This window comes from Mytilus galloprovincialis, chromosome 13 (assembly GCF_965363235.1).
Source record: "Mytilus galloprovincialis chromosome 13, xbMytGall1.hap1.1, whole genome shotgun sequence".
Lineage (NCBI taxonomy): Eukaryota > Metazoa > Mollusca > Bivalvia > Mytilida > Mytilidae > Mytilus > Mytilus galloprovincialis.
This window is the reverse complement of record NC_134850.1, coordinates 26,981,998-27,005,521: the sequence shown is the minus strand read 5'-3', so window position 1 is coordinate 27,005,521 and position 23,524 is coordinate 26,981,998. Positions and strand designations below refer to the sequence as shown.

The 23,524-nt window shown below is 33.9% G+C and overlaps 1 protein-coding gene across 3 annotated transcripts in view; it reads right to left on the bottom strand.

The window, feature by feature from the left end:
- LOC143056113 (uncharacterized) overlaps nucleotides 1–23,524 on the bottom strand; it is a 72,343-nt gene that overhangs the window by 10,826 nt on the left and 37,993 nt on the right. For 2 of the 3 annotated variants that reach the window (XM_076229195.1, XM_076229196.1), the window contains exons 23-35: nucleotides 21,249–21,350; nucleotides 18,982–19,172; nucleotides 18,362–18,456; nucleotides 16,954–17,135; nucleotides 15,473–15,620; nucleotides 14,127–14,259; nucleotides 13,716–13,787; nucleotides 10,361–10,492; nucleotides 8,727–8,911; nucleotides 7,924–8,146; nucleotides 6,705–6,892; nucleotides 3,337–6,080; nucleotides 573–650 (exon numbers count right to left, since the gene is read on the bottom strand). In XM_076229195.1, coding sequence (XP_076085310.1) covers nucleotides 573–650; nucleotides 3,337–6,080; nucleotides 6,705–6,892; nucleotides 7,924–8,146; nucleotides 8,727–8,911; nucleotides 10,361–10,492; nucleotides 13,716–13,787; nucleotides 14,127–14,259; nucleotides 15,473–15,620; nucleotides 16,954–17,135; nucleotides 18,362–18,456; nucleotides 18,982–19,172; nucleotides 21,249–21,350 — 4,473 coding nt within the window. The remainder of the gene's footprint in view (nucleotides 1–572; nucleotides 651–3,336; nucleotides 6,081–6,704; nucleotides 6,893–7,923; nucleotides 8,147–8,726; nucleotides 8,912–10,360; nucleotides 10,493–13,715; nucleotides 13,788–14,126; nucleotides 14,260–15,472; nucleotides 15,621–16,953; nucleotides 17,136–18,361; nucleotides 18,457–18,981; nucleotides 19,173–21,248; nucleotides 21,351–23,524) is intronic. The other variant, XM_076229197.1, reaches the window with a different exon arrangement.

Here is a 23,524-nt window from a genome sequence, read left to right as displayed (position 1 = left end):
AATCCTAGTCAATTTTTATTGGTGGAGTAAGCCAGGGAAGACCACCAACCAACTGTCTGCAAGTAACTGACAATCCTAGTCAATTTTTATTGGTGGAGGGAGCCAGGGAAGTCCACCAACTGTCTGAAAGTAACTGACAATCCTAGTCAATTTTTATTGGTGGAGGAAGCCAGGGAAGTCCACCAACTGCCTGCAAGTAACTGACAATCCTAGTCAATTTTTATTGGTGGAGGAAGCCAGGGAAGTCCACCAACTGTCTGCAAGTAACTGACAATCCTAGTCAATTTAGATTAAAGTTAAGCCCACCTGCCGCATGCAAGATTTCAACTGACAACCTCAGTGTAGACAAGCTAGTGATACAGTAGTTGAACTACATAGACCACTCACCTATCGAGACTCTCATTCTTCATGTGGTAGGCTTTTTTACCTACTGTGTACATAATTGTATCTTATATTGGAACTTGCATATATTGCAACCACCTGTTGGTTTAAAATTGAATAATAACAAATCAATGTTTTTCTAAGCTATTGAGTAGTTCGATTATCTTTTTACAATATTGGACTTTTCTTACCTTATTTTTACTTGGTGAATCCATTTCTGAATCTGGTGGGGTCAGTATTTCTCCATCAGACTGCATTTGTTCTTCCTGCTTGAAAGTAACAATAGTTACAATACATTAACATTGACTGTTAATTGAAAAAAAGACAGGTTGGGCTTAAAAGTTAATCACTATAGATTCATTTATTCACATGGGTACCAATTTTCATGAAGTGAGGAACAATTGTATTTTCATGGTTATTATATTTTGTGTATGTGCCAAAGCCTGTTGACAAGGTTACATATTGTACATCATTAGGGAGATACCATTTGATTTTTATGGGGGGGCTAGGATGAAAAATTGTGTCCTGCCTTTTTTTTTAGTTGTAATCTCTGTCCTGCCTTTTTATTTTTCAGTCTATTCGGTCCTGCCTTTTTTTTTTCTTAGCTTATCCTGACTTTTTTACAACAATTGTCATCCTGCCTTTTTTTTTTGGCAAGTTACTCATCCTGCCTATTTTTTTACTCAAAATCCTGTCCTGCCCTTTTTTCAAATTTTATCCTAGCCCCCCATAAAAATCAAATGGTAGCTCCCTTAGGCCTTTAAATTTGTGGTTTACCTATACCTACGAAATCTGGTATCCATCGAATAATATTAGTTACACAGTGGGCTAGTGACCTAATAGAATATACATGGGTCAGTAAATTCTGTATGGGGTGAGAGCAAAGATATCATATTACGTCACCAGTAAACTGTCAGTGTGTAACAAACTTATTTTACCGACTTTCTGATGTTTTATTTAGACTAATGGCATATAAATGGGATCCAGTCTTCAATGTTTAGAACCTACTTCCATTGGTCTAAATTATAAATACATACACATTTGCCTTAAATAACAACTTGTCTCATTGGCACTCATACCACATCTTATTTCCATTGTTAGCCTTAATGTGTTTTTTGCATTTATTTTCAGTCTTTAATCATCAATTTTTTCATCTGTTATTTTGGCGAAACTTTTTGAATTTTTCTTCAACACCATGTTGTTTTTATAAAGGGATACAGCACAGAAATGCACACAAACCCCATATCAACATACATGTGATTCTTCCGGCGGGAGTTAAAATCTCCCGCTTTTTAGACCCTCTTCCATCCCTCCCGTTAAAAATTTAAATCTTCCGCTTTTTGAAAATGTCAATCTCAAAAAAATTTCAGTAGACATTTCAGTTTACAAAATAGATACGGACAGGGAAAAAGTCTGAGAAACTCAAAATTGATATGGGAAAAGTCCGAGAAAAATGCAAGTTTCCTGTAATGAAATTTGTGTCAAAAAGGTAAATAGGAAAATAGCCTCGAGTAATCAATGAAGGTGTTAATGATTAGACTGTATATACAACAATAAAAGATGATTGGCATTTACCTAGTAATCAACTAGCTAGTTAAATAAACATGTCTGAATGACTAAAAGTGAAATACTGACAATGGAACAGTTGTATAAACATCGATTTTGATGCTGTTGAAAACATGGAACAGACTTACAGTTTATACTGAACCTTAAAGACAATAAAATCAACTCAAATATGATATGTATGGCTTGTTTTCTATCAAAGCCAATGGAATACCTGCCTTTACATATTAAAGTGCGTTTGTCTTATAATTTGACAAAATGCAAACTGTATGTTATCACCAAATACCCCAGCATCAAATTAAAGAAGACAAAGTATCTTAGCCAAATTTAAAAATGGTGCAAGTCAAGTGCCAAGGGTCAAGACCATGCTTACTACACTTCATACAAAGTTGACTATGGTGGCCCTAATTACTTGACTAAAAATATGGAGACAGCTACCCACCAGAAGACCCACAACTCTATCAATTCGACACCTTCTGTTACAAAAATGTTCAGAAGTGGTACTAAAGTTGACAATGTAGCTAAAGAAGAGGTACTTTTTGCCATGTATGATGGTTGATCACTTTATCTTGGAACTATTTATGATGAATAAATATTTGAACCCCCCTTATCTTCTATTTTACTGAGTAAAAAATGGCTATGCAGGTGTTCAAAGGTATGGAATCGTTGGTTTTTTAACAAAAAAAGAAGATATATAATGCAGTTTAGACACACACAAAAAATCTTGTGTAAGTTGATAAAAAGGAAAATAAAAAATCTCCAGTTATGAGGCCCAAACTCCAGCTGAAAATTTCCAAATCTCCAGTTGTGGCTTGACAACTCTGTCACATGTCTATCAAATATACAGGGTTTTACATGAATTTTTAAAAAGAACTATCTGTATATTCATGTTTTTGATTTAAAGTTAAAAAATGTTTTTTTTATGCATAATTTTCTGCAGTTGTGTGGCATTGACAATGCATAAGGTTGATTTCAAATTATTGTATACTGTTAATTTAACAATTATTGTGTATTTTTTTTTAATTTGAATAATGTGACTGAGTGAGTATCGAAATAATAAGAACTTATTTTGGGTTATCTGATCAATTTATCTGTATGCAGTCTTTCCTGAAATCACAATAATTGATTTTGCATTTTTGTCCTTTCTTCAAAAATCGCGATAATTTTTTTGAATTTACAGTAGCCAGTGGCGGATCCGAGACTTTTCCTAAGGGGGGCCCACTGACTCACCTAAGGGGGGGGGGGGGGGGCACTTCAGTCATGCTTCAGTGATTCCCTATATAATCAACCAAATTTTTCTCACGAAAAGGGGGGGGGGAAGCCCCCCCCTCCCCCTGGATCTGCCTACGGTAGCTGGCTGTGTTTTTTCTTTAAACTGTAAAGGAACATTACCTGATCTATAACTTTAGTAGGAATTTCATCCTCATCTTCCAACATTGGCGACTGTGACCTTAATGACCTCCTTGACGACAAACTTTCATCAGAAACAGCTGACAATTGTCTAGATGCTACTGATCTCCTTGAAGGAGATTTAACCTCTGTAAATGAATCTGTCTTCTTTTTCCTTCTACCAGGTGATTTCTTTACATTAATTTTGTCATTGTCTTCCGTATTTGTATCATTTTCAGACACCAAAGTTTCACTGTCAGCGTTATCTTCATCTACAATCTTTGTGCCTTTCTTTCTTCCTCTTCCAGGAGATTTAAGAATGTTGTTGGACTCATCTCCATCTTTTAAAATACTTTTTCTTCTCCCAGGGGATTTTTGCACAGATGACTCACTCTCTTCAACACCTTTCAAAATACTTTTTCTTCTACCAGGAGATTTTGGAACGGTCGACTCACTTTCTTCAGCTTCATCAACACCTTTTAAAATACTTTTTCTTCTCCCAGGAGATTTTGGAACGGGTGACTTACTTTCTTCAGCTTCATCAACACCTTTTAGAATACTTTTTCTTCTCCCAGGAGATTTTGAAACGGATGACTCACTTGTTTCCATGTTAGATTCACTGTCAGCCTTTAAAATACTTTTTCTTCTCCCGGGAGATTTTGGAACTGTTGACTCATTTTCTTCAATTTTGTCAACATCTTTTAAAATACTTTTTCTTCTTCCTGGAGATTTAGAATTTTTTCTCCCCGGAGATTTCGATACCGATTTTTCAATTTTCGAGTGTTCTGGTGATTTACTCTTGTTCCTTCTATTGCTTGGGGATGTCATTCCTTTATAGTTGACAGTTTTTGTACTTCTACGGCTAGGTGATTGTACTATTTCTAAGTCCTTTTCATCAGAGACACCTTGTTCTAAATTTTCTTCTTCACCTTTTTTTGTGCCTTTTCTACGGCTTGGTGATTTTGCTGTTTCCAATTGAACACTATCAGCTATTCTAAGACTCTGTCTACGACTAGGAGATTTTGAAGGAGCCTCCTCATCCTGAGCACTTTTTCTACCTTTTCTAGCAGGAGATTTAATTACAGTGTCACTTTCTATGAGCTCAGATTCAGTGTTAAGGACACTCATTCTTCTTCCTGGAGATTTAGGCGGTTCTTTGATGACTTCTTTCTTTTTACGACCAGGTGATTTAGAAACGGGCAATATAGTTTCTGCTTCTTCAACTGTTGACATTGAGGACAAACGTCTTGAAGACCTGCGTAATTCCGATTCACTAGATTCGACCAATGAATGCACTTCTACTTTCTTTTTACGACCAGGTGATTTAGAAACAGGCAATACAGCTTCTTCAACTGTTGACATGGAGGACAAACGCCTTGATGATCTACGTAATTCTGGCTCTTCGGACAATGAATCACTCCTTGTTCGAGGTTTGTTAGGAAGAGAACTTTTATAAGTAGATTTTTTCCCATCTAAAACTCCATCATCAGAATTTTCTTCATTATCTTCATTTTCTAACAAAGTAGAAAGACGTTTTTCATCAAAACAACTTTCCTCTATTTCTATCAAGGGAGGCAATTCAGAATCTCCTACACTTACTGGTTCCTTGTTGTCCTGTCCTAGTGAATCACTGTCTATCTCTTCCTCTGCATTGTTAATATCAGTAGCATCTTCATCATTTAGCTGGTCACCATCAGGCAAAGTATCTTTTTCCCTTTCATCAGTACCAGTTGCTTGTAACTGGTTCCCATCTTCATCCTTATTATCTTCTGACTCGAGAGCATCCTTTGACAAAGAATCAACAAAACTTGAGTAGACATTGATTAGGGCTGCTTCAGATTCAGAATGACCAGACACCTTCATGCTTGAACGAATCTGACCATCATCTACATCCATAACGTCATCCTCATCACTCAACTCAAGATGTAAATTTTCATCTTCTCCAGAAGTTGTAACTTTAGCTTCACCTCCGGACACTGACGAGTCCTCCTCTTTCTCAAAAGAAGATAAAACTAGTGGTACATTTTCGTCATACGAGATGTGAGTTTCTTCTTTTTCTGAGCTAGTAACATCATCAGAAACACTTTCATCAGATATTTGAATACTTTCCTTTAAACCAGAACTACTATCTGGGGTTACAAATTTTATGGAAACGGATCGATTTTTCTTTTGAAACAATCTCTGTGGTTTGAGTTCTCTGTCCTCAATCACATATTCCTCTAGATCTTCTTCCTGAGCCAGATCAGTTATTCTGTTCTCAATCTCATTTATTTTATCATCAAGATCTTCATCTGAAGACAAGCTATCATCAATCTCATGTATCGAATCTCTGTGTTCTTCAACCCCACCGAACGAAACTGCCTTTTCATTATTTGTGTTAACATCTTCCTCATCTGTGTCATCAATTTCTATTGGTTCACTGGATTGAATATCTGTTTCTATCGGTTGACTGTTTCCGCCGTCCATCTCTGCGAATTTCACCCGAGGGCTACGTTCTCTCTCAGGGAATTCCTCATCTGGGAATTCAAACTTTGGCGGCATCATTCCTCTTGCTGGTGATTTTGTCAACTTGACTGTGGGAGATCTCGGTGCTGCTGTAGTTTTAAGTGGACTATGCCTAAGTTTAACAGGACTAGTCAGCAGAACTGACTTTTTCAGAGAAGTGACTTGAGCAGGAGGGGCTGGAGGCTGTTCAAGGAAGTTTGGTCTTTCATCAACCTCCTCGGTACTGCTGTCTTTAGCTTCCCCTGTAAAAAAGAAATATACTATGAAAAGGTTTAATCTTTTGATGATAGCATACTATTTTTGTCCCTTTAGTACATGTAGCTGCTTTTGTTTTAGAATAAATTTCAAATATTGTGAATTTTTTTAGTACCTACATAGGTAACAATTTTCATGGTTTGAAGAAAAGTCGTGTTTTTGTAAATTTTGCCAAATTTTTCATATAACTCTATCTGAGAAATTTATACGTTATTGAATATGTAAATTTGTGGTTCATCATTACAACAAAATCCATGAAAATTGGAACCCAACAAACAAAAAGGATTTAACAGAGTTCTATGAACAGCCAAAGGGGAGATAACTTGACTGGTCAGGTTAAAGCAAAATCTTTAAATTGATGCTAGCAGTTTCTACACAACATTTTCAAAGAAAATCCCTTTAAGGGCTTTTGGACATAAGTTCTCGATCATTTATGATTGTCTGTCCATTTGATGTATGCAAAATAAATCATTAAAGTAAATTAAATTTGGGTTGTTTTGGGGTTTTGAAAGACACTATCCGACCTCCCCCATCCATTTAAAAAGATTAACACACAAAGGATTTTTAAATTTCCTCAACATCCAGATCAATAGAACAGCCATTAGAATTACCCTCTGCTTCAGACTTCTTAGAATAATTAAATGTTATATCGTTGTCCACTATCATCACACTATCATCAGTTTCAGTGTCTTCCTCAAGTGATGGCTGTTCATGGCTGGTATTAGGACGCTCCGTTTCATGGAGTGGTGGTCTTTGTAGTATATCCAAAGTTGATTTATGTTTAGGGGACCTTGATATGCTGAAAATAAATAAACCACAACATTAAATATAATACATGTCCATAATACGTCATGCTTAGATTGATCAATCACTACATTCAAAATTTGAGGATACAAATTTTTGTAGAGACGAAATATAGCATTTTTCTGGGATATTTGGTTTTGTGGTTTTTCTATTCTTGCATACAAGGCAATACAAAATTTGTTATTGAACATTTAAATTTGTTATTAACCTAAACCAATGAAATATTGATATTCACAGAATAATAATGAAATCAACAGAATGAATTTAATTGAAATAGAATTGTCTACATTTTTTTATTTACATGTAAATAAACCATTTCAGACATAGATATTTTGTACTTAAAAACTATTGTTCTTTAGACAAATTCAAATGGAGTGTTTTCAATTATAAAAGAACTATATGGATCTTCGACTGCTGTTAAACACTTAATCGGTACTCTTTGGTCTACATATTATGTAATTGATGACTAGATAATAAATAAATAAATAATTGTGGATTCATTTATTTTTGTGGGTATCCATTTTTGGGGATTGAGGAAAAACAACATTTTGGTGGATCTAAGTTGGCATACCAGCCTAGAGAATTTTTTTATATACCTCATTAAACTTTAAATTTAGTGATTCACATATAACCTACATAATCTACAAAAATTGGCTACAAATACTGAAAATTTAGAAATTTTTGTGGTGTTTTTACTATTGTGGAAAATCACATAAAAAAACTCCATAATGGCATTTCAAATTTTGATAGCACTATTAGTATACACCATTCCCTAAGTTTACAGTTATGAAACTCATACTTATGTCAATTGCTTAAAAAATAATAATAATACATGCACAAAAAAGTGCCTGAATTTACAGACAAACACCTGGCCTAGAAGTCATAAAACTTTCGAGTCTGTTTTTTGTACTCATACTCCAAAATCAACCAATCAAAATGCGTGATTTCCTGTTAAGAGCATGATTTATGTGCTTCGAGCACTGAGCAAAGTTTTATGACTTCAACCCCTGGTAAAATCAAACCTACCTTTCTGGAGTTGGGCTTCTATCTTTCACTGATTTTGGACTTGGTGGTGACCTCAGTATTGACTTGTGACCTTTTAAACATGATTGTGGTGTTTTGACCTTTGTGACCTCTGCCTGTGGCTCCACGAATCTCAGTTGTTTTGGTGTCGCCGGTATTGTAGCCTCTCGGAAGGAAACAGACCGAGGAGTTCCTGGTGCTGATATGACTGGTACTTCTTCACAAACTGTGTAAAAAAACAGCACAACATAAATTCTCAATTTACAGCTAATTTCTGAACGCTTGTACAGTAAAACTTTGATAGGATTGCTTGCTCTGTTTGTTTAAACATTAATTTAAGCCAGGTAATTGACACTGACATCTTCAAACAATAAAAATAGGCATATTTTAACCTGTATATATTATATTTAAATTTGATTGGACGTTATCCCAATTAAAATTGTACTATATACAAACAAAGCAAGCAAGCTAACCAAAGTCTTGCTCTACATGCATTAGAAAATTAGCTGTAAAAATATTGTTCTTTTGATATTACATTCCAAATTTTTAACTGTAGCTACATTTTGTCAGTCATAGAATGGATGATATTTAGTTACATGCTTTTTGAACTTATTTCAGTAAGAAAGTTCTCTTTAGCTAATTTTATATCACTGTATTACTGTAACTACTGTGAAACCCATAGGAAGGAAAATATAATAGAAAAAAATAGAAAAACCCCAACGTAACTACATATGAGAATGAAAGATACACGGAGAACATCAACATCCAAACTTTTCAAAAGCAGTCTTAACAATATCCATATATACCTTTTGCCATACACTCTGATGGAGAAATCTGTGGACTTTTGTTGGAGATGAACTGACGGACTTTAAGTATAGACTGAGGTGTAGCTGGTACCGATGACGATGTCCTTGACCTAGAAAGTGACTTTCTCTGTGGTACAGGTGTCTGTAACATACTTAAGGCATCAGCCCCACATATCTTGCTTTTTCTGAAAATAAAACAAAAATATCTAAAAAAGAAGTTTAGGAGAAATTCAATACTTTCCTTTTTGTTGCCAATTGGATTACAATTGTGTTTGTTGCATATATACATATGATAAGGAAATTCAATTAAAGACAGATATAAATAGGTACTGTGGATTCATAATCATTTGTGGGATACAGATTTGTTTTGTAGGTTTCATGGTTATATACCAGGGCTTCCAAAACGGTCATATATTCCGGTCATTTGTATAATGTCCGGTAAAAGTCCGGCTGGGCAAAGCATGAAACGGTCATATACTTTTTAGTTTTCAAGGCTTTTTCGGTCATTTTTACATAATTCACGATCTTTTTGACCCAACCTTTTTCCTATAACATCAACACATTTCCGGTCATAAATGTGACATGATGATTAATTACTATCAAAACAACACCTAATCCAATACTTTCTAATTTTAATCGAGGCTAATTAGTAGTTGGACAGCTGAAATCTACCTGTTCAGGTGACAGGTGAACTATGTTAAGTACCGGACATCGTATAAATTGATCGGTCTATTCAGAATTTTTTTCTTACTTTTCAGCGGTTTGTTTCTAATTGATTTAGTCCAAAAGATTAAAATTATTAGAAATTAGTTTATCAACATGATTAGATGAAATTTTTTAAAAGGTTTTAAATGAAAAGTCGTCAGAACTACGTCGTATGAACTAGAACACGTGTGCGCATGTGCACAGGTGGGAAATTTAATTATGCATCCTACATTTCTTCAAAAATGCTAAAATTATCATTGATACCTGTATCTAACGTTCGTTTCAAGTATTTTGTTGAAGAAATAACGTGGAAAGAGCTTCTTCACTCAGTCGTGCTTTGTAAACATACACGGATTTTACGTATCCGTTTATGGTCCTTGTTTTACCATTGTCAAGTCAACATCCGGTTAGAACAATGTGAAAACGAAACTAAAGTTTTTGCACAAATAAAAAGTCTAAGGCAGATATGAGCACGCTGATGTGCACACTTTGAATGATGCACTGCCAATTTAACAGTTACATCCGAACATCAAATTCATATCATATCAAAGTAAAGTTTAAAATCGTTTTTTTTTTAATGTAATGTCAATCATTGGAATGGCCATCTGATTACCATAATTGCCTTTTGTGACTAAGTCTTAAGGAATTAAAATCGGGATCAGATATGAAATGTCCGGCTGGCTCAAATATTTTTTGGAAGCCTTGTTATATACCACAAATTTTAATGTGTAACAAATAACATAGGAATATATGTAGACTTTGGCAAAAGGCCAAATCAAGTATCAATGAAAATGCAAGTATTCCACAATCAACCAAAGTTTGTTACCACTCAAAAATAAAGGACCTTGTGTTGCTGTGTCTTTGAAACATTCCCCAATTCCATTTTCAATTTCAATGGTCTAATACAAAATACTAAATGTCATACCAACCTTTTAGTAGATACAGGTGACATCATTTTTGACAGGTTATAAGGAGTAACAGCAGCTTGCACAGATGGTTGCCATGGTGATGATGTTTGTGTACTTTCTTGATGTGCCATGTAAACAACTGGCTGTTTGTGTCTAAAGAAATAAATCACAATTTTAATGTATGCAGAGTTTAAAAAAATCTCTGTGACATAGGCTTTTGGTCCAAAACCTTAAATCAGAACTCAAAGTACAAAATTTGTGCTAGACACACAGAATCTAGTTTAAAGTCAGAGTCTGATTATAGTACTAAAAATTTATATATTACCACAAGGCCTGAGATTATGTGGCCTCGCTGTTTGTAACCAGATGCTCCGCAGGGTGCAGCTATATACAACCGCAGATGTTGAACCCTGAACAGTTGGGGCAAGTATGGACACAACATTTAAGCTGGATTCAGCTCTAAATTTGGATTGTGATTAAATAGTTGACACAGCATAGGTTTCTGACACAGAATGAATGTGGTCTAATGAACTTAAAATATTTTTTTTGCCTTTGAGCAATTCACTATGCTGTTGAATATTAATCCTCTCAAAAAAATGTTTGAAGAAATTTTCTTTTTATTTATGAAATCTGAAATGAGAAAAATTTAACCCCCCCTCCCCCATTTTTTTTTCACATCCCCCTTTCCCTTTTTCCAAAACTGATCTCAATTCAAATTCCTAATGGAGTTTGCAACAATAACTACTCATTTAAATACATCATAAAATATTAAAATGTAAAATAAAGTGCTTGTTATCACTGAATGGTAAAAATTGTTTTAATTTAACAGTTGGTAGTAAAAGTGAATATACATTGTATATTGTATAAAACAATGATTTAAGTTGATTCAACTACTATTCTGGACAAAGAAAGATAACTCCAATTGAAAATTTCTTGCTATTGCACAATATTGTGCAATTAGATATTTCTTGCTATTGCGCAATACTGTGCAATTGAAAATATTTGCTATTGCACATTGAAGATTTCTTGCTATTGCGCAATACTTAATATAATAATTTTGGATCCTACATTCTACATACACAGTTAGATTTGGCATATCAAAGAATCCCAATTATTCAATTTTTGATGAAATCAAACAAAGTTAATTTTGGACCCCGATTTGGACCAACTTGAAAACTGGGCCAATAATCAACAAGAGTGCACACGCTGAAATGTCTCGCCTTTTATACTAATCATTGATATTATGCTGATAGTCCTAAGTATAAAGTTAAGCTTCATAACAACTGTCACATAAACTGAACATTAACCAAGATAACTAAACAAAGACCAATGAACCTTAAAAATGAGGTCATGGTCAGATGAACCATGCCAGGCAGACATGTACAGCTAACAATGCTTCTATACAACATATATAGTTGACCTATTACTTATAGTTTAAGAAAGATAGACCAAAACACAAAAACTTAACACAGTGCAATGAACCGTGAAAATGAGGTCACGGTCAAATAAAACCTGAGCGACTGACAAAAAGATCATCAAATATTTCCATACACCAAATATAGTTGACCTATAGCATATAGTATTAGATAAAAAGACCAAAACGCAAAAACTTAACATTGACCACTGAACCATGAAAATGAGGTCAAGGTCACATGACATCTGCCCGCTAGACGTGTACACCTTACAATCATTCCATACAACAAATATAGTAAACCTATTGCATATAGTATGAGAAAAACAGACAAAAACACAAAAATTTAACTATAACCACTGAACCATGAAAATGAGGTCAAGGTCAGATGACACCTGCCAGTTGGACATGTACACCTTACAGTCCTTCCATACACCGAATATACTAGCCCTATTGCTTATAGTATCTGAGATATGGACTTGACCACCAAAACTTAACCTTGTTCACTGATCCATGAAATGAGGTCGAGGTCAAGTGACAACTGTCTGACAGACATGAGGACCTTGCAAGGTACGCACATATGAAATATAGTTATCCTATTACTTATAATAAGAGAGAATTCAACATTACAAAAAATTTGAACTTTTTTTTCAAGTGCCAGGTCACTGAACCATGAAAATGAGGTCAAGGACATTGGACATGTGACTGACGGAAACTTCGTAACATGAGGCATCTATATACAAAGTATGAAGCATCCAGGTCTTCCACCTTCTAAAATATAAAGCTTTTAAGAAGTTAGCTAACACCGCCGCCGCCGCCGGATCACTATCCCTATGTCGAGCTTTCTGCAACAAAAGTTGCAGGCTCGACAAAAATCTAAGTACATTTTTAGATTCAGCATATCAATGAACCCCAAGGATTCAATTTTTGTTACAATCAAACTAAGTTTAATTTTGGACCCTTTGGACCTTAATGTAGACCAATTTGAAAACGGGACCAAAAATTAAGAATCTACATACACAGTTAGATTCGGCATATCAAAGAACCCCAATTATTCAATTTTTGATGAAATCAAACAAAGTTCAATTTTGGACCCTTTGGGCCCCTTATTCCTAAACTGTTGGGACCAAAACTCCCAAAATCAATCCCAACCTTTCTTTTGTGGTCATAAACCTTGTGTCAAAATTTAAATAGATTTCAATTTACTTATACTAAAGTTATAGTGCGAAAACCAAGAAAATGCTTATTTGGGCCCTTTTTGGCCCCTAATTCCTAAAATGTTGGGACCAAAACTCCCAAAATCAATCCCAACCTTCCTTTTGTGGTCATTAACCTTGTGTTAAAATTTCATAGATTTTTATTTACTTTTACTAAAGTTAGAGTGCGAAAACTAAAAGTATACGGACGACGACGACGCCAACGTGATAGCAATATACGACGAAAAATTAAAATTTTTGGTGACGGTATCATTTTTTTTATTCATGTACAGTTCAAATAATCATTAATTGAAGAGGATTTTCAGTTTTCCTAACGAAGGTCATTAGTTCTCTTCGCTTCATCCACCATTGAAAACTGTTGCCAAACAAGAATGTGTCCTCAGTACACGAATGCCCCACTCGCACTATCATTTTCTATGTTCAGTGGACCGTGAAATTGGGGTAAAATCTCTAATTTGGCATTAAAATTAGAAAGATCATATAATAGGGAACATGTGTACCAAGTTTGAAGTCGATTGGACTTCAACTTCATCAAAAACTACCTCGACCAAAAACTTTAACCTGAAGCGGGACAGACGGAAGAACGAACGAACGGACGGACGGACGAACGAACGGACGCACAGACCACAAAACATAATGACCCTCTACTATCGTAGGTGGGGCATAAAAAAGGCAATAGTGTTGAAAGTGGCATAAATTGCCAATCAATCAAACAGTCAAAGAGTTTGCCTAATTTCATCATACATACCCAAAGAAAGACCTTGACCTTGGTGTAACAGGCGTACACACAAATGGTCCTACTTTAGACTCTTCTTGGTCACTGAAAAGATAGTAGGGATGTCAATATACATGTGTACACTTTCTCATTTATTAAATATAGGAGTACCAAAAATATAAAATATAAATTTGCTTCATATATCCCAAATTTTATTCAATTAATTGTATTAACCATACATTTTGAAAACCTAATACCTCTACATTGACAACAACACTCAAGTAAACTGCATCTTGTATTGTCTTTTAAAATCCTGTAAAAACTTTACCACGAAGAACACACATTTTTGTGCTGTTAAAAAAAGAATTAAAATCAATCGTATTTATGAGGCTGGCAAGACTTTCAAAAGTTCCATAACAACCTTCATAAAAAATCTTAACTTACTTTGTTTCAGCCTCATCTTCAAATTTAACCTCTTGAACTCTTTCTAAGATCTCCAGGAAGAGATTTGACCTTGACACAATTTTAGCATGACTGTTCTTTGTAACTGTTGTAGACAATGGTTTTGGCTTTTTCACTGTAAATAAATAAATACATAAGAAAAGTCAATTGAATAGTCCTCAATACCTCAGGCTCATCCACCTTACATGAGGGTAGGAATGCCCTTTACTGTCAGACGTCAAACAGCCATTTTCAGCTACTGTTAGTGTCAGATTGGTTAAAATTTTACCGTGATTTGTCAAAATATTCTTATTGTGATTCGTCAGAGGTCTCAAATAATTATCATAACAGTTATTTTTGGAAAAAAATTAACGTGATTCTTCAAAAACAATTTATCTTCTAAAGAAAAGTGTACATTTAATCGTCATGCACCAAAAATTACTGTTAAGGTCAATTGGCAAGAATTTTTACCATTTCCATGGACATCAAAAAGTTTAACTGTCACCATAGTTACAATGCAATAATTTCAAGTACTGTTAACATGACATTTTCATGGGCTGTTGTTATTGCAACATTTAACAGGTTTGCAGTTATAGTTATAATTACTTGTGTGGTCTTCAGTATAATCATTTTTTTTAAAAACTCTTTCTCAGTTTTGACCAGTTTTCACAACTTTTCTCAGTCTCCTAAGGTCTTTAGAGCTAATTTCCTTATGCATGTACAGAAAGACTTTCGTTACATTGCTTGCTTTGTTTGTATATTGTACAATTGTAATTAGGATGTCGTCATATTAAATTTTAAAGCAATATTTACAGATTTACTATGCCTATATACATGTATATTGTTTGAAGATGTCAATTTTAATTACAAAGCAAGCAAGCCAACCAAAGTTTAACTCTACAAGCATTAGATAATAACACTTTAAATTTTTTTCTCACTTACAATGATTATTACCAAACTATGCATAATAAAGGAGAAACCTTAGAAAATAGTCTGATAGTCATGTAATTTCTAGGTCGAAAAAAGAACACTTGATATTACATGTATGTTATTCTGTCAGATTGTACGTGGACAGTTATTTACTCAAGTCTTCTCCACCAATAGAAACTGTTCACCACGATAAAGCAAAGGATGCTGAAAATTGTGATAAATATCAACAGACTTACCGATTAACTTTTCGAGTCCACAAGCCCAAAGAATCTTAGTTTGATTCTGTTGACTTGTAGAGAAGAATTTTACAAGTCTGAGAGTAGTTTTACAAGCCAATGCTGAAGAAATTTTGGTAAGTAGCGAGGACTGTACCAACACAAAAACTTACATCAATTTGAAGTTCATTCCTTACTACATACCTTCCCTCAGTTTAGCTGTTTTTTTCTTTGGTAAACTTTGATTGTCAAACACCATTTTTCTCTGCACTGCAGAGAGAACAGACAGGAAACCATCCACCATGGCATTTCTCGCTGATGCCCTCTCACGAGCTTTGGACGCTGGCTCAAACTAAAATTAAAATACAGAGTCAAGCATATCACAGCTTAGTCCTTAATTATTGTGCTTCTGTCGTGCTCCATTCCTTATATCCCTCCTTATAGCTGACTATAGGGGATGGGATTTGCTCATTGTTGAAGGCCTCATGGTGTCCTATAGATGTTTATTTCTGTGTCATTTGGTTTCTTTGTCAATAGTTGTCTCATTGGCAATCATACCACATCTTCTTTTTTATATTATCAATACATTATGAACTATTTGAATGCATATAAATGAATTTCAGAACAGAAGGTTTAATTTTGAAATTACTTATGGTAGAGACTAAATGTTTTAAAAAGCCAAGTAGCACTAAATCCCTATAATAAATGTTTGACAATCATTATTTAATACTGTAAATTCAAAATAATTGCAAGGTTTATATAATTGTTAATAGTGTGACTGTGTGAGTATCTCAAATATTAGAACTCACATTATGATTATAATATCTGATCTGTATACAAAAATTCCTCTAATCGCAATATTAATCTTGCATTATTTCCATTTTTCATATAGTTTCTAAATTTACAGTACAATGGAAGGTCTTTTTATAAATTTTAAAAATATTTTATAGAATTAAAAAAATACCTTAAATTTCATTCAATAAAACAATAACATGGACATTATCAAAGGAGTAGGTCTGGTAAGGGCCGATTTTGGCCTCAATTTTAGGTTTATCTGACGAAAGATTTTGGACACTTTTTAAGCAGTAAAGTGTCTATTTCAGTTGATTCAATTAGTTTATGTGAAAGATATTAACTGATTTACTTAAAAACGCTCTGATTCTAGCTTAAATATGAAAAATCTATCAAATATGCCAAAAAATGTCACTTTTCAGATGGTTTTTGTCAAAAATGAAAGTGGCCGCATCCGTGTTCATCCTCAACCTTTATATATGTTATGTATTATCATGAAATATAACTTACATTACAATATTGAGAATGAACACAAATGTGGCCACTTTCGTTTAAGACTGACACCATCTAAAGTTTACTTAAAATGCTAAATTTGTGAAGATTTCAGTAATTTAGTATGAATTAATGATACTAATACCCGATAAATGTGCATTGTATTGTCAAAAACAGCCCATATTTATGTAGCAGAAGCATTCTACTTTCCAATAAATAACTAAAAGTTTACATTTTAACAATTTTGTAAAACTGCTATATTTTGGGGCCAAAAAGGGGTCTTACTGGACCTATTCCTTTATTGAGAAATTGAGAAGGCTATGTCACTGATTACAAAATAGAAAATTCTGATTAGGAACAAGTACTGCCTAACCTTCAATACAGTTATACCAGTGACTTACAATAACTGCATGTTTTAACTTTTCGTTGAGTTGTATGGCCTCTACATATCTGGCCCTTTGTAGATAGTGTAAAACCAGTAATTCCAGGGAGTGTGGTTCTTTACTGTCAGTAAGATATCTAATTAGCTGACGTTCCTCGTTCTCTGTCAACGGCAGCTGCAGTAACTGATCCATAGTTTTAGCTGTAAAAAAATATAATACAAAAGTATTAAATGCACTACAAAAAAGCAATCCTAAAAGTTGTTTTTAAAAAAATTTCCTTGTTATCACAAACAGGAGTAATCTTTCTACCTGTACCATTGTAAATAATTATCCACTTCTATGATAAATTTTTGTTCTCAGCATGTGGATTTTATTCTCTTCAAGAAATCAAATGATGTCAGGACTAAGTAGTCTACCTTAGACAAGAAGTCAACATTTGTTTTTGAGATACAATTTATATCTTAGCTTTTATATATACATGTAAGTAGCCACATACTTAAGATTCCATTTTCAACCTACTAAATGGATTCATTTAATTTTCAAGGATACCAAAATTGGTGGATTGATGGATTTTCATGGAAATTTAGTCTGTGGTTTTTGTATACAAATCTTACAGTATATGTTTGTTGTTAAACTTTTAAATTGTCCTTACAAATTGTGAATTGTTAAATCAACAGTAAATCATTTTCTAGAGAAATCTAAATCACACTGTGTTTTGCTAATTATACCACCACTCATACTTTAAAGTACAAGTTAACAGGAATTAAGGTGGTACCTAACACTACAGGGAGATAACTCTGTAAAGTCAGCTAAACGTTTTAATTTCGTTGTGTTTTAAAAGGAATATTAAGCTTTTCATTGATCAAAATTGGTGTTTGTCAAACTGCTATATAACCAGTGTTTCTGACAAAACGGTTGGTTCAAAATTTTTGTTAAAGGGTCAAAGTAAATACTTTGACAAAATTTTATGAAAATTAAACGAGCCAAATTAATTTTAGTGAAAGTGTTGGGTACCACCTTAACTGTTTGACGCACTCACACACATTACAACACATCGCTGACAATCTGTTTACCAAATATAAAGTAATTCTGTTTAGTAGTACTGTACAATTGTGATGAAACAGCTTCTTATTTATCTGCCATTTTGAAATAGCATTAATAAATGTGCACAGTAATTCTGAGTCCTTTAGCAAATTAAATGCATATTCAGAACTAGAACATTTTACTGTGATATGAATATAAACCCTGCTTTGTATTACACTAGACAGACATAATGAGCCAGCTCTCTTCCACACGACATAAAAAGCAAATAAATATTTCAATTTCATATAAATTAATGTTTTTCAAGTAATAAGCATTAATCTATAATGCTGGAAAATATGATAATTCAAATTGAAATTGGTGTGACCATAGAAACATGAATTACTTTGTTGACATCCTTGAAACAGGTGTTGTAACATATCTTCCATATTATCTTCATCTCTGTATGTTCTCTGGTACTCTAGAGCCTCAGCTGTCAATCTACAAGAAAAATATTAAACTTAGAGCAGTCACGAATATTACATTGAAATCAATGTGAATTTGAAAGAGGATGGGAGGAAGTGAACATGCAGGGTTCAAATGCTCAATCTCAGAGTTGACAGAGCAAACCCCCTCCCCCCAAAAAAATAACAAGAATGTGTCCCAAGTACATGGATGCCCCACTTCCACTATCATTTTCTATGTTCAGTGGACCGTGAAATTGGGGTCAAAACTTTAATTTGGAATAAAAATTAGAAAGATCATATCATAGGGAACATGTGTACTAAGTTTCAAGTTGATTAGACTTCAACTTCTTCAAAAACTACCTTGACCAAAAACTTAAACCTGAAGCGAACAGACGGACGGACGAACAGAGGCACAGACCAGAAAACATAATGCCCCTCTACTATCGTAGGTGGGGCATAAAAATAAATAAATAACAGATGAAATTGTCAAAATGTATACATCATTGTCTGAGGAGATTCTTGACAGGAAACAGCAACATAAACATAACTATTGACTTACCCGTTTGCTAATAATACCGTCAGTTTTATTTTGACTTCTTCAGGTGACGATAATGGTGACTGCTTATAAGTAATGTAGCGCAATGCCATTTTGCAATCTCCTTGGTATAATAGAGACCTGATGATTCTATAATGTTGCCAGTCACCCAAACTCCTGGTCACTAAAGGGTCCAGAATAACAACCATGGATTCCTGAAAAAGCAAAACAAGATTTGATTGATTTTTAGTGTTTTAACGCCACATTAAACCTCCGTTTTTTGACTATTTTGTGACGGTCAGTTTTTATTGTTTGGGGAAGCCAGAGTGCCCGGTTAAAACTACATGAACTATGACCTTCGATAAAAAAAACTGAAAATCTTAGTCAATTAAGATTGGAGTCTGGTGCACCCGCACGATCGGGATTCAAACTCACAACCTCAGTGTTGACTGGCTAGTGATTACAGTAGTAACTACTTAGAGCACTCGGCCACCGAGGCTGTAAGCAAAACAAGATGGTAGTTAATAGTTTAAACATATTTTATTGACCAAAAAAGACCTATTGGATTAGACACAAGTTTTTCAACTTAGAAACGTCTTCTCCAAAACAAGATGGTATAGACATGCTTAAAAATCATAAAATTGTTGGAAGCGTTGTAAGAACTAACAGTCCACAATAATGCAAATCAAAAACAAGAATTGAACAAGCTGAAATTTCTCGCATGTTTACAGATAATGAATGAACTTTCTGTTGAATGTCTTTTTTGTTTTTTTATCAAATTTAAATACAGGTAACAGTGAGTGACCAGTGAACAAAGAAATTGAGCTGGTGGTTAGATAAACCCTGTCAGAAAATCATGTACATTTAACATTAGCAATCATATAATACCCATGGTTAACTTCATTGGTTAATGGAAAGTTTTTTGGTGATTAAATCTTTCTCAGATACTATGAGTAAATAATTCTTATATGATTTGCATATTAAGGAATATGTTGATATGACTGGTCGAGAGAATTTCCGGTAGTTACTCTTGACCTTGGTTATTTTTCGATAGAAGACGTTGACCGAACTTCTTTTCGTAACCAATGTAAACAAGATGGTGGCGATAATAACACTGACTTTAACAAAATTTATTTTCACTACACGTTAATCGTTAAAATAATACACAAAATCATTCGTCAGTTTGAATGATTAGAAAAGTTTTTGCAGTTAACTTTTTATTAGATCTATAGCAAATTTCATTGAGTACATATGTTTGTGTTAACCAACAAATATATTCATGCCCCAGACCTATTCAATAACATAAATATACAATTTACGTGTGATAGAGGTAACAAGTGTGGAAAAATATATTCATTATCTCAAATTTTAAAGAATTATAAGGATTACACGCCTTTTTAAAGGAATTTATTGGTATATAAACTGGACCAAATCACTCACAAAAAAATAAAAGTCCGAAGTGGTCGAGTTTATACACCAATAAATTCCTTTAAAAAGGAGTTTAATCCTATAATAAACATCTTTTTGGTGCAGGCGAGCCATTTCAGTATCTGCTTTTTTTGTTTTAAACTTTGCCGTTTTTCAATGATATTGTTATCCTTTAATAAAAAAAAAATAGGTCAAATATGGCATATATATGCCAGACAGAAATTTAATATCAAATAAGGTAATTGCATTCTAGATGTGGATTATCAAGATCCTACATGTATACCTTGTAATATTACATGTTTTGTACACAGAGCTTTTTGTAAGTAAATAGGTGAATAATTCATTTCAGAATATAAAGATGCATGCTAGTGCAATAACAGTTAGTTCAAGCATACAGGGATCCAGTTTGCCATAAAAAAATTATAAGTCAATAATCTGTGAATGGTTCTAAATTTATATATTTTCTTTCTTCAGATGATTGAAATACCGTGAAATTACTTTTATTCATGGGTATCAATTTTCGTGGTATGAGCAAAAGTTACAAAAGTTACAGAAACTGCTTACGCTTCTGGAGCACCAGAGATCACTCTGTTTTTGGTGGGGTTCCTGTTGCTTAATCTTAAGTTTTCTAAATCATTTTTTTTGTAAATTGTGTCTTGTGTTCTATTATTTGTCTGTTTGTCTTTCTTTTTTAGCCATGAGGTTGTTAGTTTATTTTCAATCTATGAGTTTGAATGTCCCTCTGGTATCTTTCACACCTCTTTTACATGTTAGTGGATTATTAAATTCATGGATTTAAGTTTTATGAAGAACTAAAGTGGTGTGAAGAATTTGAAGCCATCAAATACTCTAGTATTCCTTACCTCAAAGTCTTTATGATCCAGCAGCCAAAATCCTTGGACTAGCTTGACTACAGAGATCGGGATACACTGTGACTTAGTAAACTTACAAATCTTCTGAGAAAACTAAAATAAAAATAATTATATGTAAATGACCTTAGACATAAAGATAAAATATGTGTCAATAAAATGACTACCTACCCTCATAGTATCAAATTTCCAGGTTCAGTGAAACCTGAGGCCGGCAAAGCATAAATACAATGATACATGTAATGTAATTGCAGTGGCAGATCCAGAACTTTTTGTAAGGGGGGGGGGGGGCCCCGCTCCAGTCACCCTTCGATGATTCCCAATATAATCAACCAATTTTTTCCCACGAAAGGGGCCTCCCTCCTGGATCCTCCTATGAATTGTATTGTACAACTTAAATAAAGATAATTGTATGCAAATTTGTGAGGAGAAACAAGAATATGTGTCCATAGAACACCACTCTCAGCTCATACTTTTCGATTTCCCATGTTCAGTGATCCCGAGTGATAAAAGTAATGTTACTCTATAATTATAGTACAAAATGTATAGGTATTCAAAGAATTCAAATACAGAAAATTCTAATGCAACAACGTTTGTAACATTCATTTTGATTGGATAACGTCCCTTTTTTACATGGCATCAATTGACAACTGATGCTGTGGGACATATACATGCAAGTTCAGACAGCATATGACAGATTTTAATAACATGTTTTAATGTTGTTTTCTGTCAGTTTCATTAGAATGGAGATAACATAATTGTATTTTAAACTCCGACGGCATCAATTGGGGATTTGATGGTCGTAAATACCCGTTTACTGTCTCCGCTAACGCGTCGCCAGTAAACTTTATTTGCGACAACCAAATCCCCAATTGATGCTGTTGGAGCTTAAAATACAATACAGGGTTCTCCTAAATATTCAACGAGTGATTGAACATGATATTAATACATGAATACCTGTAGGGGATGAGTTAATTATCAGTCTTGTTCAGTCATGAGTTAAATATCTTTCGATTTTAGAATTCATTGATTTGTTTTTCTTTTTATTACACTGACAATGGGCTTTATAAGGCCAACATTAAAAATATCTTTGTTTCCCCTCCCCGACGGAGGTTATCAGGCTATGGGTAGGTAGGAAGGCAAATTATTTTATTTTATTTCTTGATATCATTTTTCTATATTGAATTTTTATAAAATTCAACAGGTAAGATAAGTCAAGAAAAGTGGGGTATTCCCTGTATTCAGTGTACACCCTAGTTTTTTTATGTTAAAAACAGTATACAGGGACCTCCTTTTTTCCTATTCATTTTATGGTATGAAATCTACAAAAGCACACATCCTTCATGTGATAACAATGTGTAATGAAAGCAAGTGTTTAATTAGTTAAAAATCAAGCTTATTTCAAATCTAATTTGATGCATAACTCACAACAAAACAATTCCTGTGTTCACCAATTCATACCTTGATCATCAATTATGAGATGACAAAAAGATATGTTAATGACTTTGGAATTAAAATTTAATGAATAAAAATTTTCAATAGAAGTGAACATAATTCAGTTATGTTCAGTTGCACCTGGATCATGCAGCTTGGTCAATTAATTCCTAAACAAAAGATTTGCATGTGTTAAAACATGCCCTTTTGTTGATTTCATGCCATGAATTGAAAAATAAAAACACATTTAAACTGGTCTTGTTTACACATGAGGTGAAAGCAGGGAATTCACGTATCCAACATTTTCTGACTTGTGCCCAACCTGTTCGAAGTCGAGACAAAGTAGATTGATTTCAAAGCAAGATTCAGACCATTTTTACTCAAAGATTTTATCCTTTAAACCGGAACAGAGGTTAAAGACAAAGCCAATCAAGGTGCACTCAGTGGGTTGAAAGATGCTTCAGATTTTTTATTTTCAAATATCACCCTTGCACACAACACAAATCATGTAGCAAGGCAGTTTGTTTTCCTTGATTCCGAATCATATAGACGCTTCAATGCAAAAATGCCTTGATTTAAAAGGCTTGTTGATTACAGCATCGGAAAAGGTATGACAAAAAACCAACGCACGTTTACTACAGCATCGGAAAGATATCACCAAAAACCAACATAGCAAAAAAAAAATTTGGACAAGAATGGCCAATAAAATTTTTCAAGTTGCGGCGATTCTACCGGGTTGGTGGTGGGAGGGGAAACAAACAATATTTTATTTTTGGCCTAATGGAATTAAAGTTGAAAATGTAAGGAACTATATCTTTTTCTACACATTCACATTT